This window comes from Cornus florida, unplaced genomic scaffold (genome assembly GCF_030987335.1).
Source record: "Cornus florida cultivar Cherokee Brave unplaced genomic scaffold, ASM3098733v1 CherokeeBrave_3.0.0_Hap2_Chr02, whole genome shotgun sequence".
Lineage (NCBI taxonomy): Eukaryota > Viridiplantae > Streptophyta > Magnoliopsida > Cornales > Cornaceae > Cornus > Cornus florida.
In genome coordinates, this window is record NW_026775572.1 from 2,931,160 (window position 1) to 2,952,002 (window position 20,843).

At 34.4% G+C, this 20,843-nt stretch overlaps 1 protein-coding gene across 1 annotated transcript; it reads right to left on the reverse strand.

Annotated features, from left to right (window-relative positions):
• Positions 1-683: 683 nt before the first annotated feature.
• On the reverse strand, positions 684-13,487 carry LOC132293119 (DEAD-box ATP-dependent RNA helicase 37-like). Its single transcript, XM_059790460.1, has 7 exons — positions 13,290-13,487; positions 11,812-12,708; positions 11,630-11,713; positions 5,247-5,489; positions 4,625-4,792; positions 4,195-4,308; positions 684-1,321 (listed from the first exon to the last, which is right to left on the reverse strand). Exons 2-7 carry the CDS (start codon positions 12,538-12,540, stop codon positions 830-832), a joined length of 1,830 nt encoding a protein of 609 aa, XP_059646443.1. The 5' UTR covers positions 12,541-12,708; positions 13,290-13,487; the 3' UTR covers positions 684-829.
• Between the last annotated feature and the right edge of the window lie 7,356 nt (positions 13,488-20,843).

Below are 20,843 nucleotides of genomic sequence, written 5' to 3' on the forward strand. Positions count from 1 at the left end.
CAACATAATTCAATCACATGAATTTAATTTTTCCTAAATCACCCTTCTTTTTAATCTCTTTTTTTCCTAATTTTTTCTTTCTTCAATATTCAGGAAGCTACAAATTTTTTCCGTGAATAAAAATCCTAATTTTCACATCCATATTCATATACATATGTGTGTATATATATGTATATATAAAATACAATATAAGTAAAGAAAAACCCAATTTGATTAGTGGTTCCCACTTCACACCTCTCTTTAATGAGAAATTTTTATTTAATTTTCTAAAAATATAAAAACATATTGGAAACACAAACAAATAAATAAATAAATAAATATATATATATATATATATATATAAAATTAGACAGACTTAAATATAGAAGCACAATCTAATTATAATCAGTGTTTGGAAGAAAGTCCGATATAAATGAAAGAAAATATGCGTAGCATCCGTAGCATAAAGAATATTGAGAAAGACGGAATGTGAATAAGAATGATTTGGATATTTATATTCAATGAGACTACAACATATAATCAAATCGGACCTCGTCATACAGAATTGTTCTTAATCTTGAAATTACTTGTTGGCCTGGGTGTTACCTTGTTCACTACCACTCAGAGCATGAAAAAAAATAACTACCAACCGAACCACACAGGAAATCAACATTCATCTCAACATAACCACAAGCATTCGATGATACTCGAGAAAGCTTTTCATACATTCAAGGCAAACGGAACTCAACTACATTTGGGAAAAAAGGTAACACATAATAATAATAATCCTTAAATTTTGACAAAAATAATATATATACTACAAGAAAATAAATCCAGTGCACTGTGGACACTAATCCCACGCACTGGTTACTCCAGAACCATATCCACTACCGTAACTGCCAGGAACCCCATATCCACCACCACTGTTACTACCACCATAATAATCTGTGACACCCCCATTCCTATTAAAAGAGCTATCCCTTCTAAAGTCACGACCACCAAAACGTCCTCCCCCAGAGCGCTTACTTTTACCCCCTCCATATGAACGACTTGCATAACGAGTGAGCCAAGCAGGTACTTCCTGATTAGATTCTAGCATCAGATCAGCTAGAGGCTTTGCCATAGATAAATTGTTCTCATTGAAGAAAGCTGTCGCCAATCCTGTCTTGCCAGCTCGTCCCGTTCGTCCTATCCGGTGTACATAATCATCAATATCGTTAGGGAGGTCAAAATTGACCACATGAGCAACATGAGGGATATCGAGACCACGTGCTGCCACATCTGTTGCCACTAAAATCGGCGTATTTCCACTCTTGAATGATCTTAATGCTTGTTCTCTTTCCTGTACGCACGTGCATAATAATTAAGTTTGTTATTCTGATAAGTGATAACACAATGAGGCCAAATCATGGAATGAGGAATAAAGGACTGCAAAAACTTAAGAAAATATTAGTAACCAACATTCCACCAATAAAAATAAAATAACAATGAAAGTTCTGTCATAATAGTTTGCACAAACCTCCTACAGTCATTACTACCATCATACTTGTTTTACATTCTGTCAATAATAGCTTGCTCAAACCTCCTACAGTTATTTACCATTACTTAGAGCCTGATTAGAGGAAAACACCCAGCAGAACCCGACTCGTAATCATCATAAGCACAAACATGATTGGCTGCAATGATAAATCAAATCCAATCAACTCCCTACCAAACCATATTCACAGTTACATTCAACACAATCATGTCATTTTTTGCAGTCCCACCAAAACTCCTTTTCACTTTCGTGTTTCAGTCATCCTTTTGGCACCTCGACTTATTAGATCAAATCACTCCTCTGAACCATTGCATTACTTGGTCTCAAATGCACATCTAAAATGACACTTATTATATCTTAATCCATCCCAACATTCTCATTTCAGAAATATTCATCTTTTAACATGTTTCTTAATTGCCAAACTTTCGTACCAAAAATAGTAGTGGCCAAATAGCTCTTATAGCCCACTCTCTTCTGCCTAGCATGAACTTTACAATCACATATCGTTTGGAGGACTTCTCCACTTCAACCATCCCACTCTTAGTTATATGATTAATGCCCTCCTGAATTTCTCTCTGAATATTTGATCCTATAATCAGAAAGTACTAGAATTTCAGCTAAGATAAGTCTTGCCATTGATTTTTACTATACCTTCATGCTGGCTACTAATCTTGCTAAATTTATACTCCTTAAAATTGTCTTCGCAAGCTCACTTCCTTATTTGATAATAAGGGCTAGAAATTTATTGGAGCATACTCGATGCGTAACTTTCTTGTAACAACCCATTGGAGCATACTCAATGCGTAACTTTCTTGTAACAACCCTCACCCTATCCAGGCGCAATATTGTCCGCTTTTTGCACTCCCGGACCAGAGACAATATTCTCCAAGTTAAGCACGCTTAACTCCGAAGTTCTAGTAGGTTCACAGTCATCACGGCTTTAAAACGCGTTGTGTCATAGAAGAGTGTACATATAGCACTTCACCTCTTCCAGGCAATGTGGAATCGTGACACCCCGTAGCCTACCAGTGCTCGCCCAAATCACACCCACCCACAAAGGTTGTCACATTTCTCCCCCATAAAGATGTCTTTCTATGGGATTGTCGATTTCCTTATTAGCTCTCATTTGTGGTCCAGACTACTATAATATACATATATGTCAATTCATTTCAGATCCAATACAAATCTGATCTAATCTGATCCCTTTGAATTTCTAAATTTCCTATTTTCACACAAATTTCACTCTTTCCTACCTACTTAATTTCTATTCAAAGTTTTAACAGAAATAGCCGACATTATGATCTCATCAAAATAAGAACTTCATCAAAAAAAAGTTGGTATTCTATGCCCTAGCATAGGCAATTTAATGGATTATGTAAGACATTTTATCCCATGTATATATATGGGGTTTATATGCTTTATATGTAATTGGTGAACGATGTGTATTCATCGATTCGGCATTTAAATCGAGGTGTCCACTTGACTGACTACACAAATGGGTTATATGTATATGAGGGTGTTCATATCTGGGAAATATAAATTGCGAAAATCGTGTTATCATAAATGGTTGATGGTCCGCAATAAAGGATGGACTCTTTACTAATTAAGAAATTAAACGGATCTAGGATAAGGTAAGCAAATTGTGAGAGCCATCGTAACAATTTGCTCCTTATTACTGTTATGGCGAATGATGCTCAAGCATGAAAAAGGTAAAACTCTACAGGTTATTTTAATTATTGCGGGAAAGGGAAAAAAAAAAAAAGCCCTCCAAGTTATTTTCCAAAGGACCTTAACTTATACTAACTTTTAATCGCTGAAATAGGAAAACAGATTCAACAGTAGACCTCAGATGCTAAGACACAGATTTTCAATATTGTTGTCTAATGTACTGTTCATTCAATTACTCTCCCAAAGTTTCATTGCGCGACTCATAAGAACTACAAGTTAGATGACCAAATTAGACAGCACCTATATTCTAAATAAAGGGGCACTCAAAACACTTCTTTTCCATTAAATGAGCATCTAAAAAGTCTGCACAATCTTGATAAACAAATCAGTCAGCCAAACTGTACCATCGTCACTCGAACACTCTCAAGCCTCAATAAGAATTCCATCAGGTCATTATAGCTTTTCTACTTTAATTCTCAAAAAAATTACCTCATCTATAAACTAGCTCCATGAATGATATCTTTAAACTAATTAATAATTTTCTTGATAAGCAAACAGATTGTCAGAATAAATTATTATTTTTCCTCGTAAATAAGATCATTATCATCATCCCTCCTCTGATCCTATATGAATGGAGACTGGAGTTGGCCGTCCAAATTCTATTTTTCCATTGTATCCCACCACAAGTCATTTCTCCTATTATATTAACATTTGAAAATCATTTCCAATAAATTCATCCCATGTTAGCTTTGGCCAGCCTCGTTGTCACATGCAACAAGTGTGGTACAATATAAAAGTCCAAACATCATATCCTTTCACGTCTCTAGATTGTGGACTTAGTAGTTATCAAAAACACAATTGAGATTCTCAACTCAGATAAGGTGATAAATTAACAATGTATGGCATTGTGGCATTAGCATATTAAGGAGCACACATTTTAATGAAACTCTTAAGGATAACATTTACAAAAATCAAACTAACAGTGTACATTCTCAAAATTGTTAACTCACCTGCTGTGTTCTATCACCATGTATTGTAGTTGCAGGAAACCCATTAATGCACAACCAATGTTCCAATGAGTCAGCACCCTTTTTCGTCTCCACAAATACTAAAGTCAGAGATTGCTGCAAATTAAGTGACAGACAATTAACTATAAACCAGCCATAAAAATGATCCGAATAGATACTTATCAAAAAAAAAAATGAACCGAATAGATAGCCTCTAAACTACAGTTTTATTGCCAAAATAACAGTCAGAAGATTAAGCCAAAGGTAAGTATATTTTTTCATCTTATTTTTCTTTTCTCTGTAGTCACTAATGTTATAGGAATCAAATTCTAGATACCAGCAGAGCTTAAACTCACTGGTATGTTACTAATATTAAGTATATATTATTCCACAGGTAAGTACAAATTGCATGAGAAAGTGTAGCTCGTATTACCTTGCCATGATTTCCGTTAGCTCTCTGTGCATGAAGAAGGTCCATAAGGTGGCTTCTCTTGTCAGTCTCTTGAACAAATTCAACTCTTTGAGCAATCAAATCAGTACTTGAACCAACCCTTCCGACGGCCAAAAAAATGTAGTTTGAAAGAAAATCAGATGCTAGTCTCTGTATATGAAACAAAATACAAAAAAAGATAAAAATAAAATCAGACAGACCAGGGGGGAAAAAGAAAAAATGCCAATTTGGTTGCACATCTCTCGACTCATTCCATGCTGCCTCACCATCAGACAACAGAATGTAAACTAACAACCTAGAAGCAACAGCGCACGCCCATTGCGAGGGGGAGGGGGAGGGGGTTATGAGTAGAATAAATCCATGTGAATATCAAAACTAGGACACCTATGAAAAGTTAAAACGAAACCTACTAGTACGCAAAAGCAAATTGATCAGTCAAGATCGTCTGAGTATCAAATCAGATTCTTCCAGAAAAGAAAAAATAATCAAAATAATATTCTGATACTACAATAGAGATTACTTTGCAAAAAAAGCTTATGGCATTAGATAAAAACAATATAAACAACAAAAAACTGACAAGAAATTTTATATACAATGAACAGACCTGAATCTCTTTTGGAAAAGTAGCACTAAACAGCATTGTTTGTCTCACGCCTCGGGGAGGCATGTCCATTTGTTCCACTATCTTCCTGATTTGAGGCTCAAATCCCATATCCAGCATTCGATCTGCTTCATCAAGAGCCAAGTATCTTACCATCTCCAACGACACTCTCGATCTCTCAAGCAAATCAACTAATCGTCCAGGAGTTGCCACGAGAATATCAACTCCTCTCTCAAGCTCTCGCAACTGACCACACAGAACAAGCCATTAATAACAAGCACTAGGTTTCAAATATTTGATACTCAGTCCAGCTGCAAAAAGGGTAATATTACTTGCAATCAGGTTATAGTAACCAAAGGCAGCCACTGCTTATCAAATGAGAAACAAACCAGGTATCCCAAGCAGCAACATTGGCATATAATGAATATGATTTCAGTCTACACCAAAATTCAGAAATCTATACAAAATAATACAGACTTCATGATAATAAGATAATTAAACAACTAAATGAAGTGATAATGACAACTTGTTCCAAACACGCCATACAAAAATTATTATAGTTAACCCCACCGTATATATATCTGTTTTAGAAAGGAAAAAAAGATTGAATTTGGATCATATTTTGAAAGAGATGACTTATTTTAACTATTTTTTAAAAAATCCATTTTTCCTGCTTTAATATCAGTGGGATTTTTTATTTTTTTTAGGAAAACTATTCAGAAAAGATGAATACTTTAATTATGTCAAAAAAGAGAAACATTCTAACACGATAGATAAATAAGAACAAAATTGGCCACTATCAGATTCAATTAAACTTCAGGATCAATATTGACAACAGTGATCACGGTCATTGTATAGAAAAAGTTTCAATAAACAAAATTCCATCAACTTGGCCTTCTTTTTTTTTTTTTTTTTTGATAAGTCATCAACTTGGCTATCATTCTCTCCATACATAAGTATTTTTAATTGGCATATCCAAGAGATACCACCAAATTTGAAAGCAATTGAAATTGATGTTTAAAAAAAAAAAAAAAAAAGGAGAGAGGATGGACTTGATATAAAATCTAACCTACCAAAAAAACTATGATACCTATAAAAAAAAAAAATAGAAACTTCACGATCACAATTGATAATGATGGAACCATAAATTTACTTTGGAGAGACGAGATTTGATACGTGGAAAGGACCGAATTGTATAGTCACAAACGTCCGTACTACCTCACTAGTTTATGAAGAAAGGACTGTGAATTTGTTCATTTTTTAGATGAATATTGGATTTGGGTCATGGGTTTTGTTTTTGAATGATTATAACTGGAATGGGCCTGGATTTATAATATATATTACGCTGGAGGTCCAAACACAACAATCATGCTAAAGATTAAGTAATCAAAGAGAAGCAAATGTTTTACAGTGGTCATGGTCACTGTATAATAATAAAAGTCACCAGTGATTTCATCTCAAACATTGCACTACCAATAAATAACAATTATCTTTAAATTTGGTCATTAAAGTGATTACACAGTAAAGTCAGTATGCTTTTTAATGATAAATTAAGTCATTTACCTTTGAAAAAGCAAACTGAGTGTAGTGCAAATATTATTCCCCTCACTAGATTATAATTTTTCCAAAGACAAAAAGAGCTTTTAGAAACTTTTTGTGCGATGTCGAAGAAAATAAAAAGGAAATTTAAGTTGGCACAGCTGCCCCCAACAGAGCCTTTAGTGGCTCCGTCCCTGCCATTAGATAACCATCTTAAATCCGAAGGAGAAGTGCTGTTGCTACTAAACAATCAACTGCTCACTTTGTCTGAATGGGCCTACAATATATGTCAATATCTAGGAATAATGAATACTTCAACGCCAACATCAATTATACAATTTATCCTTAAACATAGGATATATCTGATCAACCAAATTCTGGAAACTTCAACATGATGGTCAATATCCTTTTATCCTTCTTCTTTTCTTTTTCATTTACTTGACCTCTCCTGGGCTCAGCTATAATGCTTGGAAGGTTAGTAGGGACAATAAAAAAAGAATAAAAAAGGGCTAGGCAGGCCTGAGACTGGCGGAAAACTGTTGGCAAAACAAATACCAGGGTCCATATAAAAAGATATCCTAGAAAAAGTTTTACCTTTTCATCAAGACTTCTCTGCATGAGAAAATTTTTCTATTCTTTTTTTAAAGCATTAGATTATGTATCGATAGACAAGTATGAGATAAAGAGTATTTCTGATTTTATCTTATCTATCGGGAGTCCAGTTCAGCGTGACAGCGTCACAAACGTGTCAGGAGAAATTGGTAAAAGCAGCCATTGATACACTTCTTGATAACGGAACCCGCACGAGTACAGGTTATTTAATCTCCTATTGTCCTGCTTTACAATTTCAAGATCTATAATAGTCCAAAACTTTGAACATACAGGCAAATTTTTACAAGAATCTTTCTTTTATTCTTTCTCCATTTCTTCCCACCTACTCCTCCCTCCCCTCCAGCCCTTCTTCCCATTCAACACAAGTGCCTTCTAGGAGGAGCCTTTTCCATGTACAGCATTGTCTTGGACACGACATTCTACCGACACACTCGGCAATTTGTCAAAAAAAATAATATACATGTGGCGCAAGTCAAGAATGTATTACATCCGACGCTTTTTATATTGAAAAAAGAACATGATTGTAAAATAATGTACAAGATAACTAATGAGCCTTATCTTCTCAAGTTATGCAATAATTATTTAAAAAATATAACAAAAGCTAACCGGAATATATGGGTTATCCCTTGTAAAAATAAAATATAAAAAAAAACAACATTTAACATTTTAATTATCGTCCCTCAACACATATATGTCCTAAATATTTAGAGTGTTTAGGTTTATCTACCCCAAATGAATAATTTATTTATTTATTTCATCTTTTGATGCTTCAAGTCACTGGTGGAGTTTTGGTGGAACTCAAAATCCTATTAGGTGCCTCCACTTTGTTGTCACTTCTCCCTTTCCCTCACTTTTGACAAGAGTGCACAAAAATTTGGGTTTGTTTAGGTTACCCAAAACAAGAACCAAAGCGCCCTAAATCTTCTCAGATTTTTCAATCCATGGCCATATTGAGGCTCAAAAACATACCATAAAAAGACCCCAACTCAATTTAGTACATTTGGTTTTGGTCTAATGCAAGTTATAATTATAATAAAATTTCATGGGCTTAGGAAAATATTTTTTCAAGAATCAAGGAGTCAAATCCAAGAAAGTATCAATCGAGGGATTAACCCGACATAACACCCAGCTAAATGGCCATTAATCTACTTTCTATTCCATAGGACAGCTCTTCCACCCCATCAAAATGTCAAAAGTTCCACTTCCCCATGCACCGATAAACCAAAGAGGAACCGCATTCCAAGCATTCCTCCACCACCTCCTCAAACCCCCTTGTGAAAAAAGACGCAAATCCCACACTATCTTGGAAAACACCCATCAGACTTGAGCGGCACAAAATCAAAAGATCAAACCCCCTAATCAAATTTCAATCAATGAGGAGGCGCGCCACAGTCTACTCATTTTCCTTGTACATGCAACACCAGTTGGATATTGACTTATCACTCACAATCAGATTATCAATCTGGATTTCTTAGTAAGCTGCAGTCCACAAAAAGAAAGCCACGTTAGAAGGAGCCTTAACCTTCCATATAACTTTGAGGAATCTCCCATCTAATGACTCCACCAACTAATGTAAAAAATTTCACCTGAATTTTCAAAACTTCAAGGCCTTCCACCAGATCTCATACACCCCTCCTCCTGGTCACACACTTTGCAAACGCTCTAATATATCCACAATTAGCTCAATCGCACTGTAATTCGTTTATTCATAATTGAACATCCCAAAATACCCCATTCCAGTCAAGTCTACGAACATCAGCAACTAATGCTTCCTTAACCTAAACAAGCTGAAACAAATGATGACAAACCTCTCTCAAAGATCCTCCACACTAAACATCTAATCGAGATCTAATCAACCCCCATCACCCCACTAAAATATGAACATTTGCAGCAAAATGTTCCCCATTCACTCCTAAAGCTCTTCCACATTCCCACCTCATGTGCCCCAAGCACTTCATAGACCTACTCCCCAAGTCCCTTATTTTGAGGCCACAACCCTACACCCTAATCCATCATGCCTCGAGAAATCTCCAACTACTTTAGCAAAGCCTTATGAAACTCCTTCAGACATCTCATTCCAATTCATCAACTCAAATCAGAGGGCAAACAGTATTAACAATATACATCACGGTACTTAAACTCTTCCACCCCCCTCAAGAAAATCAAGCTAAAGCTTCTCTAACTTATTAACCACGGAAACTGGGAGAGTGAAGAAGGACATCGAGCGAGGAGAAGGATCAATGTGCTCTTGGTTACAGTCAATGTCCCTCATCGGTACTCCAGCTATCCCCCAGCCAACCTCTCTATATATCACTATAGATTGCTTTGGCTTTGAAGGAGGAATGCCATAGCAAACCTGAGAGGAAAAAGGGAGAGATGCCACTCTACCGCCCAAAACAAATATACGAAAGTGAGATGCTCAATGTCCTCTTTCCTACTAACCAGAATTAGTTCAAAGCTGCTCAACTCTCCATGCTACAAAGGGCAAAACTTCCTATATAATGCCAACTTTTATTTTTCCCTCCCTGTAACTTGAACAAAGCCAATGATGGAGCAATTGGAATCTGTATTCAATCCCCTGACCACACTGCCAAACAGAGAGAAAACAGCCCCAAAAAGCTTTTACAATATATGATTTTAAAAAAGAAAGAAAAAAAAACCATCTAGAAGTCTAACTAGATAAAAGTCCTAAAAAAAAAAAAAAAAAAACATCTAGAAGTCTAACTAGATAAAATCCTTTATTGGAAAATTCCAAGACCCCGATAATGGCTAATTTACCATCGTCCTGCACCATCACTTCTCCTCCAAAATCACCAATTTCACAACATCCACACTCCTTACCATGAGTAGCTTGTACTTCAAAGAGTCGCATATTACAAAGAAGCAAGACTTCAGCCAGATCTAACCAATTTCTACAAGCCTTATCCAATTAAATTACAACAAAATCCCCTGCAAAGCCACCATGTATGCCTACATCTGCCAAGTGTCCAATTTTACACCCATCCCTTTCTCACTACCCTGCTCCGCTATCACATACAATCAACAAATAGTGTTGCACATGTACGAACAGTAACACAATATCAGTTCAAGATGATGCTGCAATTGGCTCTGGTAATGATAAAAGATACTCAATCTAAAGTCAATGGTAACATGAGCAAACAAGGATAGACAATAACCAAGACTACCACATCAATGCACTTGCTGGACTAATCAAACATGACTATATGCATACTGATAAACCTGCGTCAATATTACGACATACGAAGTTAAATGGGAAAAAATGTAGGCCAGTTTCAGCTAGCTGTGGGAATTAAAAAAAAAAAAAAAAAAAAAGAGGGAGGGGGGGGTTGGGTTAGGATAGTATTGCTAAAACCTAAGTGCTCTATAATTAGTGTGTTGGTGGAAAAAATAAAAGGCAGTACACAGTTCCCCATTTTGCAAGTAGCTGAACAGGAACTTCTGGACTATAGTCACTACACTTTGCTTACCCCAAAACATCAAATTAATGCGCTCTAGAAAAGAAAGGGAAGCAAGTGGCATTAAAAATAAATAAAAAAACACTACTCCAAAACTCTGAAATGCATTTTTTTTTTTTTTTTTGATAAGTGAAACTCTGAAATGCATATAACAAGTATCTCAAAGTAGATATTCACAAAATGCATCTTTTGGCACATTAGGCGGCAAGTTTCATCGTATACATAAATGGGAAGTTCTCTCAGTTCCTATTTGCAATTTTTTTTCCTGATAGCAGGTCACAAGTATAAGACCAATTGGGGCATTGGTCATGGCCTACAAAATATTTTGGAAGCTCATAAAGGTCCATTTACAGCCATATAAGATAAAGGAATGGAAGGATTTGATGACAAATCGAAGTCAGTAGAAAGGTCAAAAAAACAAATACTCAAGCATCTTTAACTTAATTTTTATTTATTAAGTTTATACAAGACAATTTAGATTTTTAATAACAAAAGAAACTTTAAAAAAGAAAAAAATCAATGGAAAAAAAGGACATAAATATCCATAAGCTACAACTTACACAGGCATCAACTCCAAAAACAAATCAAAAGATGGCATTAAGAGGTGTTACATCCACTCATGCATAAACAGATCTTAAACTGTTTAGTTTACACCAAAATTATTATCAATGAAAATCAAGTGTGACTGTGAACCAAGACCGTGCAACTCAATTCCATACTTCTACATATATGACCAGAGACTGAAAGGGCAATAAAAACCTGTTGGTTGATTGGTGCTCCTCCATAAACAACTACCACCTTGACACCAGTTTGATAGGAAAACTTTCTAGCTTCCTCGTGTATCTGCATGTCAATATGAAATGTAAGGATCCTTATTTCCTAAATTATTAATAAATAAATAAATAAATGCACCAAGTGCATCCTTTTAGCAACAAATCAACCTGACACGAGAGCTCTCTTGTAGGAGAGAGAATAAGAGCAAGTGGGTACACAGTCCGTAATCCACGTGGTCTTGCAAACTGCCCCCTCATAATTCCACTAATAATTGGAAAGCAAAAAGCGGCTGTCTTGCCAGACCCGGTCTGAGCACAGGCCATTAAATCCCGACCCCCGAGAGAAATGGGGATCGCATGACGCTGAATGGGAGTCGGCTTGACATACTTGCACCTCCGAATGTTTCGATTCAGTTCCTCCCCCAAGTCTATCTCAGCAAATGTATTCACGGGAGGTGGCACACTATCTCCACTTGTCTCAACTGGAATATCCTCATAAGCATCAAAGTTTATACCAGTATTTTCCTGCTCACCAAATGAAGGCTCTGCATCACCATCAACATCATCATTACCGAAGGGGTTTACCTCTCGGCCCCTCCCGCGGTCCCACCCCCCACCTCTGCCACTCCAACCACTGCCGCCACCACCAACCCGACCACCACCAGTATAACCTTGGTACCCGTAGTCAGACCTAGAATCTCCCCTGTGCATCCTACCATTACCTAATGTTGGACCACTAGATGATGGAGCTGGTGTCTCCGATACAGGCCTGTTACGAAGATGCGGAGGAACATAAGCAGATTTGGTGGGACGTGAAGCTCCACCACTCACATTATTATTACTGCCAGAAACTACAGTCTCAGCAGCAGTAACAGAATCCGCCCAAGAAGTTCTCATATTGAAATTTTGACCCCTCCCTTTCAACAATAGCTGACAAACCCAACTCAAATTCCTAATCCAGAATCACAACCGAGACAGTAACCCCCAACAAATAAGACTCTGATCCAAATTCCTCTTACCGCCACAAAATGAGAATATTGTTATCTATAATTCAAAGGTCAAACCCTGATCAATCAAAGAAAAGAAGTAAAATCAACAACAAGTAATCCAATAATGACCGAAAAAACAATGCCATTAACCCCAAAAACCTGTTTAAACAAGCGATACATTCATTGATTTGTTAGAATAGTACAATTGAGTGTTCAACATATAAAAGGCACTAACAAAAAAAAAAAATTAATCTTCATACCAATTACCGAAAAATCATGCTATAATAACCAGAAACCGTGAGATTAAACTAAAATTTACAACCAAAAAAAAAAAAAGTGATGACCAACTATTCGTAGTGATAATGAAGATCGTGCATTACATGAAAATTCACACGAAAAATTTGCAAAATATATGTATAGAATTACACCGATTCAGAAGGGATTTTAAATTTTTAAAGCGAACAACTTTATAGTAAACCATGAATTTCAGAACGGTACGAAGAATCAAGCACTTCTAAAAGTTAGATGGAGACGCATATATACGAAGAATCGTCAGAACGACGAATTTCAGAAAGAAAGACGGTACAAATGAAATCTGAAGAGAAATTTTTTAAAGAGCGCATACATATATCACATATGTATAGAGAGAGGACAAACCTCCGATGTTGAGATCAAAACGGGAAGTAGTTGTGGATTGTGTGCAATCTAGGAGGAGAATTGAGAAACCCTAGCTTTCAGATACGGAAATGTAGATCGGACACAAAGCGAAAATATCGGCTTTTAACAAATACGGAGATGTCTCGCCTATTTCAAACTTAGAGATTAAGATAAAAAAATCTTCTCCGTGATTTTTTTTTTTTTTTTTTTTAAAAGAAAGAAACACTCGAGACCAAGGAAAATTATTTTGTGTCCGAACTAGTTGCGGCTAGCGTCATAATAAGCGAATTGTCCAGTTGGCTTTTGGATTTGACTGCCTTCTTTTTCTCAATAAATTGTTCTCTTGTTGGTGTTAAAAAAAAACTGTCGACCCTTTTAACACACATTGGCTGTAGATAATTAATGGGTTGAATATAAAAAATAATAAATAATAAAAAAGTTGAAATTGAAATTAAAAATTAGTTCAAAAATTCGAGATTTTCATGTGAATGTCACAAAACTTTATCAAATACTGTAAATTAGCGATAGAAATGTCAACAGTATAATCAAATCATTAATATGCATTTAATCATATTTTAAAGAATTTTATGCAATTAATTTTAATTTAATTTAACAATTTTTTAAGATATATTCAATGATCTTATTTTTTTTTCCATGTTAGAGCATGTGTATCAGCCTCGCACATCATTTAAATTTGAAGTGCAGTTCGAAAGCCCGCTGTGCCCTAAAGCTTCAATGATCCTAACATAAGTTGAATTATTTCTTTTTTTTTCCCTAAATAAGTTGGATTATTTCAACTTATATATATATATATATAACAGTATTCAAACCTATTTACAAACTTTCGCAAATTTTTTTATTCCAAGTTAATAACATCCAATTTTTTTACCATTCAAGTGAGTTTTGTGTCATTAACCTTTCAAATAAGCAACTATTTATTTTATTTTTTACCATTTATATAAATACTCGTATTGATTTATTATATAAAGACATTACTTTAAAAATATTTAAGTAGAATTCATTATTTTAATCAACATCATTCCCTTTTTATTTAGGCTATGTTTGGCAGGGTCAGAACCAGTAATAGCTATGAATTTTTTCCTTCCCTTATTGTATATATATACTTTTTTCTGTTTTTTTTTTTTTGGAAATGTGTAAAAATTTCCCCCCTTAAATTTCTCCTTCCCTGGTATGCTATATATGTTTCCTTAAATATTATTTTAAAAATTGTTTCATTATATACTATATATGTAATTTATTAATTTACTTCATCCCAAAAATATTAATCTCTATATATATTCACCATTTATGTATATATACTCCATAAACACTCATTTATATGTATTTAGTGTACATTGTGCCCCTCCTAACAAAAAAAATTCGTTCCCGTCCCTGATGTTTGGTAGGGTGAAAAAAAAAAAAAAAAAAAGAATTTAAACTTTTTTTGGAGTTTGGATAGATGAAAAAAGAAAGGATAGATGGAAAAAGAAACGTAAAGGAAATTTTTGTTTTCCATACTTTCCTATTTTTTGTCAAAACTTTTCCTGCACAAAATATAGGAAAATAATATTTACTCGTGAAATAAGTCTTTTTATTTGACATTCATATTTTACCGTTTACTTAGGCAAGTTCTTGAAAAAAAAAAAACACTTGTTTCTTTGTTTTTCCACAAATTCATATATAATTAGCAACAACAACGTATAATCAAGTTTCATTCAAAATTTAATATTGCTGTTAGTTTCTTCATCTCCGTTGTTATTATTTTTAAGTTTCGTTTGTCTTAAACTAATAATTAGTTCTATTTTTACCTAATAATATATTATGAAGTCTTATTTTAATTATAAATAATTATATTATTAAATTTAATAATTCATCGTTTTACTATTTCTTTTGCTAAAAGTAGACATCATCAAATACAAATTTATTTATTTTTTTAGTATTTGAAATCATAAGGGTAATTTCAGTATGTTCAGTCACTTTCTTTTTACTTTTATGCTATTCAAAATAACAAATTAATATTTTCCTATAATTTTCTTGAATAAATTTTCATGTTAAGTTGCTAACCAAATGCATGTTAAAAAATAACTTTTATTTTCATTTATTTCACTTTTCTTTCATTTTTTATTTTTTTTATTTTTTTGCTTATTTTTATCTAACCAAATGGAGCCGAAAAGAAAAAATGAGAGTACCACTTTATATGAGACTAATAAAAATAAATAAATAAAAGGAAAATAATTGGTTTGGGAGAAAGAAATGGAAATAAACTAGTTTAATAAATGAATCACCGTACCATTTTTCATTGATCTTGTCTTTATAAAAATAAAAACCAATTTAATATTAACAAAATTTCTTTCAACCTGCAAGCCTTTTATTCCGTTCCCTTCCATTAGGAAAGTATAACAAAACTTAACTTACCGAGCTTAATGAGCTCATTCTAGGAGTTAAAACTTCCATGTGTTCATATTTTGAAATATTTTTCAATGCCAAGCCACTTTCATTTAAAATATTAAATTATTTATTTATTATTATTATTATTTTCATTAATATCAAACATATTCAGACGATTCTCCTTGAGAATGAAAAGAACTACCACCAACCTAAAGGCTTTAGTATCTCTCATGTTTACTTTTTAAGTGTGACTTGTTTTTTCAACTACTATCTAAAATGCATTATCTCAAACAAACACATCAAACTCAAACTAGTGAACCAACCACCCCGCTTGAATGTGGTTCTCTTAATCCTTGTCACGGACGGAGCCAATGAAGGCCGTGCCCCTCCTGCCTTGCACCGCCCTCTATAATATTTAATATTTTTTTCATTTATATGAAAAAAAAATTATATAGTGCCTCTTAAATTTTGTAATTTCTAAAATTATTCCTTTATTTTCTCTTTTATTCTTCAAATTCCTTAAATTTCTTTAAAAGAAAAGGTTAAATTTTCCTTCCTTAATTGAAACTTTTAACTTTTTCTTATTAAAGTCCTCTCATTTTTCTTTTCTTTTTCAATTTTTACTTTTTAAAATTCATCTTTTTAACGTGCATATTTGAATTTTTTTTTTTTTTCTTCTTCTTTTGTATTTTATATTTGTAATGTTTATATATATATATATATATATATATATATATATATATATATATATATATATATAATATATTGTACAATGCCTATCCTGACTTGAAATTCTGACTCCGTCACTGATCCTTCTAGGCTATGAGGTGTGGCAGTGTTGCCCAAATGGTAAAAGAGGCAGGCTTAAATTGCCCCCCACCCTACTGATCCTCAGTTCAACTCCTCCCTTCCCCAATTAACTACTAACCATTGTCAAGATAAATGATAATAATAATAAATAAATAGATAAATAAAATCGTTGTGGGCTATGATTTTAGATAGCGCAGTACTCTATGTGCTTTAATTTTACTCAGGGTTAATTACATTGACACCTCTTAAAATTTTGGTTAATTCTACCCAGCAGCTGGTCAATGCAATTTTGAACAATGACACACCTTGAGCTTTCAAATGACATAAATGCCCTTAAATTATTAATTCAATTTTATTTACAAAATATCAACAATGAAATTTACAAAAATAACCCTTGACAACAAAAGAAAAATTTCCCCGCTGTCTCTCCAATTACCACCACAACGTCAACCTCACAACCACCATTATAACATCAACCCCACAACCACCACAATCGCAACATCAACACTACAACCACCACCCATGTAATGACCCGGTCATTTTCATCCCTTTCCCTTTCTTTAAATTTTACGGATAAATTTTTTTTTCGTTATCTTTTCCTTTCTGAGTTCTGTTTCTCGTCAGATAGTGTCATCTTGAGTGCTCGAAAATGGTTTCTGAGACTCTTTCCTTTAGATTGACAACTTCCTTTGAGGATCACGTCATTTCCACCTTTTCACTTTTCGGACACTATTCACTTTTTGTCCCTTTCTCTATTTCGTCATTTTTCCCTATATTGTCTTTTCCTTGTTTGTCACTTTGTTGGCACAACCTCACTTTTTGTACTCAGAGTTGATTTCCGGCTTCACGTGCCTTCATCTCAAGTGGTTTCCACGAAATACGTGTCTTTACTTTTGCAGAAAAGCTCTCTGGTTGCTCCCGGTGTCCATAGGGGCATGGATGAATAGTTTTTCAGAATCTTTTTCTTTTCTTGGGGTGTTTTTCGTAAATATATTTTGAAGATATTTTATTTCAGGAGTTTTTAAGAAAATATTTTTGAAAGATATTTTCATTCTGGGCCAGTTGTGCAGTTTTCACTTTTTGGAAGGGCCATTGTGCAATTAATGAAAGTTATTACAAAAATGCCTCATTTTGAGCCTGAATCCTCGTACGGGATTCATTTTTAAATTTCGTCGAGTCTTGTACTCTTAGAATTTCCTTCTGGTCATTTTTCTCCAATTTCAGGATTTTTAGACCTGGTTGCCGACAAACTTGTTCGGGCATAACTCTCTACTCGAGACTCAGTTTGCGACGCTGTTTCTTCCATTATTCATATTTTCTCATTTTGAATCTTTTTTGTTCACGGAGTTTTGCCGTTTGAGAGCGTCTGTGCGAATTTCACTTTTCTGGATCCGGCGGGGCCCGTTCGGGGCACTTTTTGAGATTTTCTATAAATAGGGGGTTACAAAATTAAAAAGCTGTCTTTTCCTCTCTTCAAGCACGACCAGAAGCATTCATGGTAGCTCAAGGGGGGCTGCCATCCTTCTCCTTTCATTTAAACCTCCTTCCCTTTGTTATAAAGCCATAGTGCCTTCGCATTTTGTGCTTGTCTTGACGACGCGCATCTTTCACCCTTATTATAACCCGTTTCTGGCCAAATTTTGAGTTCGAGTTTGAGATCAAGTTGGAATTTTGGTAGGTCCTATTTGGAGTTTAATATTTATGGTGTTGTCCCCGACAAAACCCTGAAGTATTGTCGGATTCGAAGCCGTTTCACTTTGGTGGCTTTTGAGATTTTCATCTTAAATCGAGGTAAGGGGTGTCTTAGGTTTATATTATTGTTGTATGGATGATTTTAAAAGTTTATACAACTTGTATGCATGCTTTGGTTTAAGTTCTATAATTTAATTTAATTATTTTCTATGATTAAGATTTAATTATCATGATGATGTATAACTTAGAATTAAATTATGGCACGCTAGAAAATTAAGCTTTGCTGTGGTTGTTTACATATATTAAATTAGGGCCATTTGTAAAAGAATTGCAACATTTATTTAATATTTTTCTTTCGTGAAAGATTAATTATTATGGTCGTATCTTGCATAAAAAACACTTATGATAGGCTATTAAATTAAGTCTTGGCATGTTCTTTAACATACTTTAATTTGGGAGCATTTGGTTAAATATGAAAATTTAGAAATTTTAATTAAAATAATTAATTAAAATCTATTTAACGGTCCCATTGGTTTAATTAAGTTGTTAGATTGATTTTTGTAATGTTCATGCTATGTTGATTAACATGTATTGATTTGGGACTATTTGGTTGAGATATGAAACTTAGGAAAATTGATTAGTTTATTTAATTAATTTCTGTTTCTATTGCATTAATGATCAAATAATGTATTTGACCTTGGTAATATGTTTAAATCATGATTTCGGACTTGTATTAGATTCATGAGTATCTGTTTTCAATATTGGAATATATTGCCATAGCGTGTAAAGAATCGCACACTGAAGATTCGACATTTGTCGTGCCATAGTAGTTGTGGACTTAGTGCATGTATTGTATGTGTTTCCAATTTGGTTGTGCATGGTAGATAGTTGACTATCTTGTATATACATATTGATATATACGTTGCTGCACAACTTGTTGATTTTGGAAACTTGGGGATGTCGTTATTTGACTACGGCTAGGACATGGTTCTAGTACGGGGGATTGTCCCTCTACAGTCTAGTGCGCACATAGGGAGGTTACCCATGGGCTAGTAATCCTAAAGGAATTATGTTATCGATCTGATCTAGCGTGACGTCCGAGTATCCACTTTGTTTGATTTCGCTTTTCATTTAAAGTTGATAACTAGATGATGTTATAACTTGTTGTTCCTTATTTGTTTTTCTCGTTTTAAGTTTCAAGATGTTTACTTTGAGAAGCTATGTTTTATGTGTTGTATTGGAAGTTCCAATGTTGGTTAAATTGCATCGATATTGTGATTTGTGTTTTGATGTGCCAATATAACTTAGGAATGATCCTATAAATTCATTAAAACATAGACGTTATGTGGCATGATCCACTTTAGTTGTTTTCGAGTTTTAGATTTCAAGTTGAAGACTTTGAGAACCTATATCATGTTGCCTTATATAACATGCTTCTATATTGTTTAAATTGCATGGATGATTTGATTTATGCTAGAAATGATCTAAGGTAGCTTATGATGCTCCCTGAGTCTCATCTTGACATAGACGTTAAGTGGCATGAGCCCTTTAACATGTTTCACCTTAAGGTGGTAATTTTGTGAAATGCTAGGTCGATGCATGCTCATCTCCTACGAGTAGCTTTATGTTACTCACCCACGTAGTAGGGACATTTTTCAGGTACAGGGACCTTGATTTGGGATCCACACTAAACTATGGAAGTTTTGTAGACATGAAGTATCATTTTCATGAAAATGTTGACATGAAAGGTCATTTTTGTAGACTTGTATATCAAATTTGTATTTTTTATTTCATATATGTAATGTGTACATAAGTACACTCTTTTCAGTGTATTTGGCATGTATGAGTTAAGGCCGGAGGCCAATGACATGTATTTTGTATTCTATACACTTTCATTTTTAAGGTTATTTATGAAAATATTGTGAAATGCTAAGTCATTGCTTCATAACTTTTACACCGGGTGTGGGAATTCCATTATTTTTCTTTCATAAGGTTTCCATGATTATGTTTGAGGTATGGCCAAGGACCAAACACCATTTCGTTCTGTGTTTTGCATTTTGGTTTCATTTATTCCATTTTTAGGCATTTTTGGCCGTTGGGAGGTCATATTTTGCATTGAGGACATTTTGAGGCCACGGACCATTATGACGCGTCTTAAATGTCATTTTACGTTTGCGTGCATGTCCACATTTCACAAAACTCTTAAGTTTCAACCTTAGAACTATTTTTTGGCGATTTTATGAATTTTTATGAAAAATTCATCCATGGGGTGTCATTTTGAGTTCCTCTTTATTTTGGCACGATTTGAATGCTTCAATGATGCTAGGGGATGTTTTCAAACTTATTCGAATCATGTAGAAAGCATGTAGAACCATAGAGATGGACCGAACACCATTTTTACATATTGCAGCAGTTTTTCATAGCTACAGCAGATGTGTCGGTCGGCTGATGAAACACCATCGGTCGACCGATAAGCCTCGAGACCCCATTCCAGTAGGCTTTTTGAGAAAATCATCGTTTCGGCCGACCGATGATTGGGCTTCGATCAACCGATCCTCCCTGGAACCCTATTCTTCATCTTTTCCGTGGATAGCCTTGTTGCATCAACTTTGGGAGCTCACATCTCATTCATTTTAAATCCAAATTGGGTCGTTCTTGAGTCTA

Bases quoted from the DNA above. Each gene is read 5' to 3' on its own strand.
- LOC132293119 (XM_059790460.1), bottom strand. From the start codon at position 12,540: ATGAGAACTTCTTGGGCGGATTCTGTTACTGCTGCTGAGACTGTAGTT. The intron at 5,490-11,629 runs GTTTTTATTGCC...CTGTGTGGTCAG, and splicing joins GAGCACCAATCAACCAACAG to TTGCGAGAGCTTGAGAGAGG. The intron at 4,793-5,246 runs GTCTGTTCATTG...TTTCATATACAG, and splicing joins CTTTTCCAAAAGAGATTCAG to AGACTAGCATCTGATTTTCT.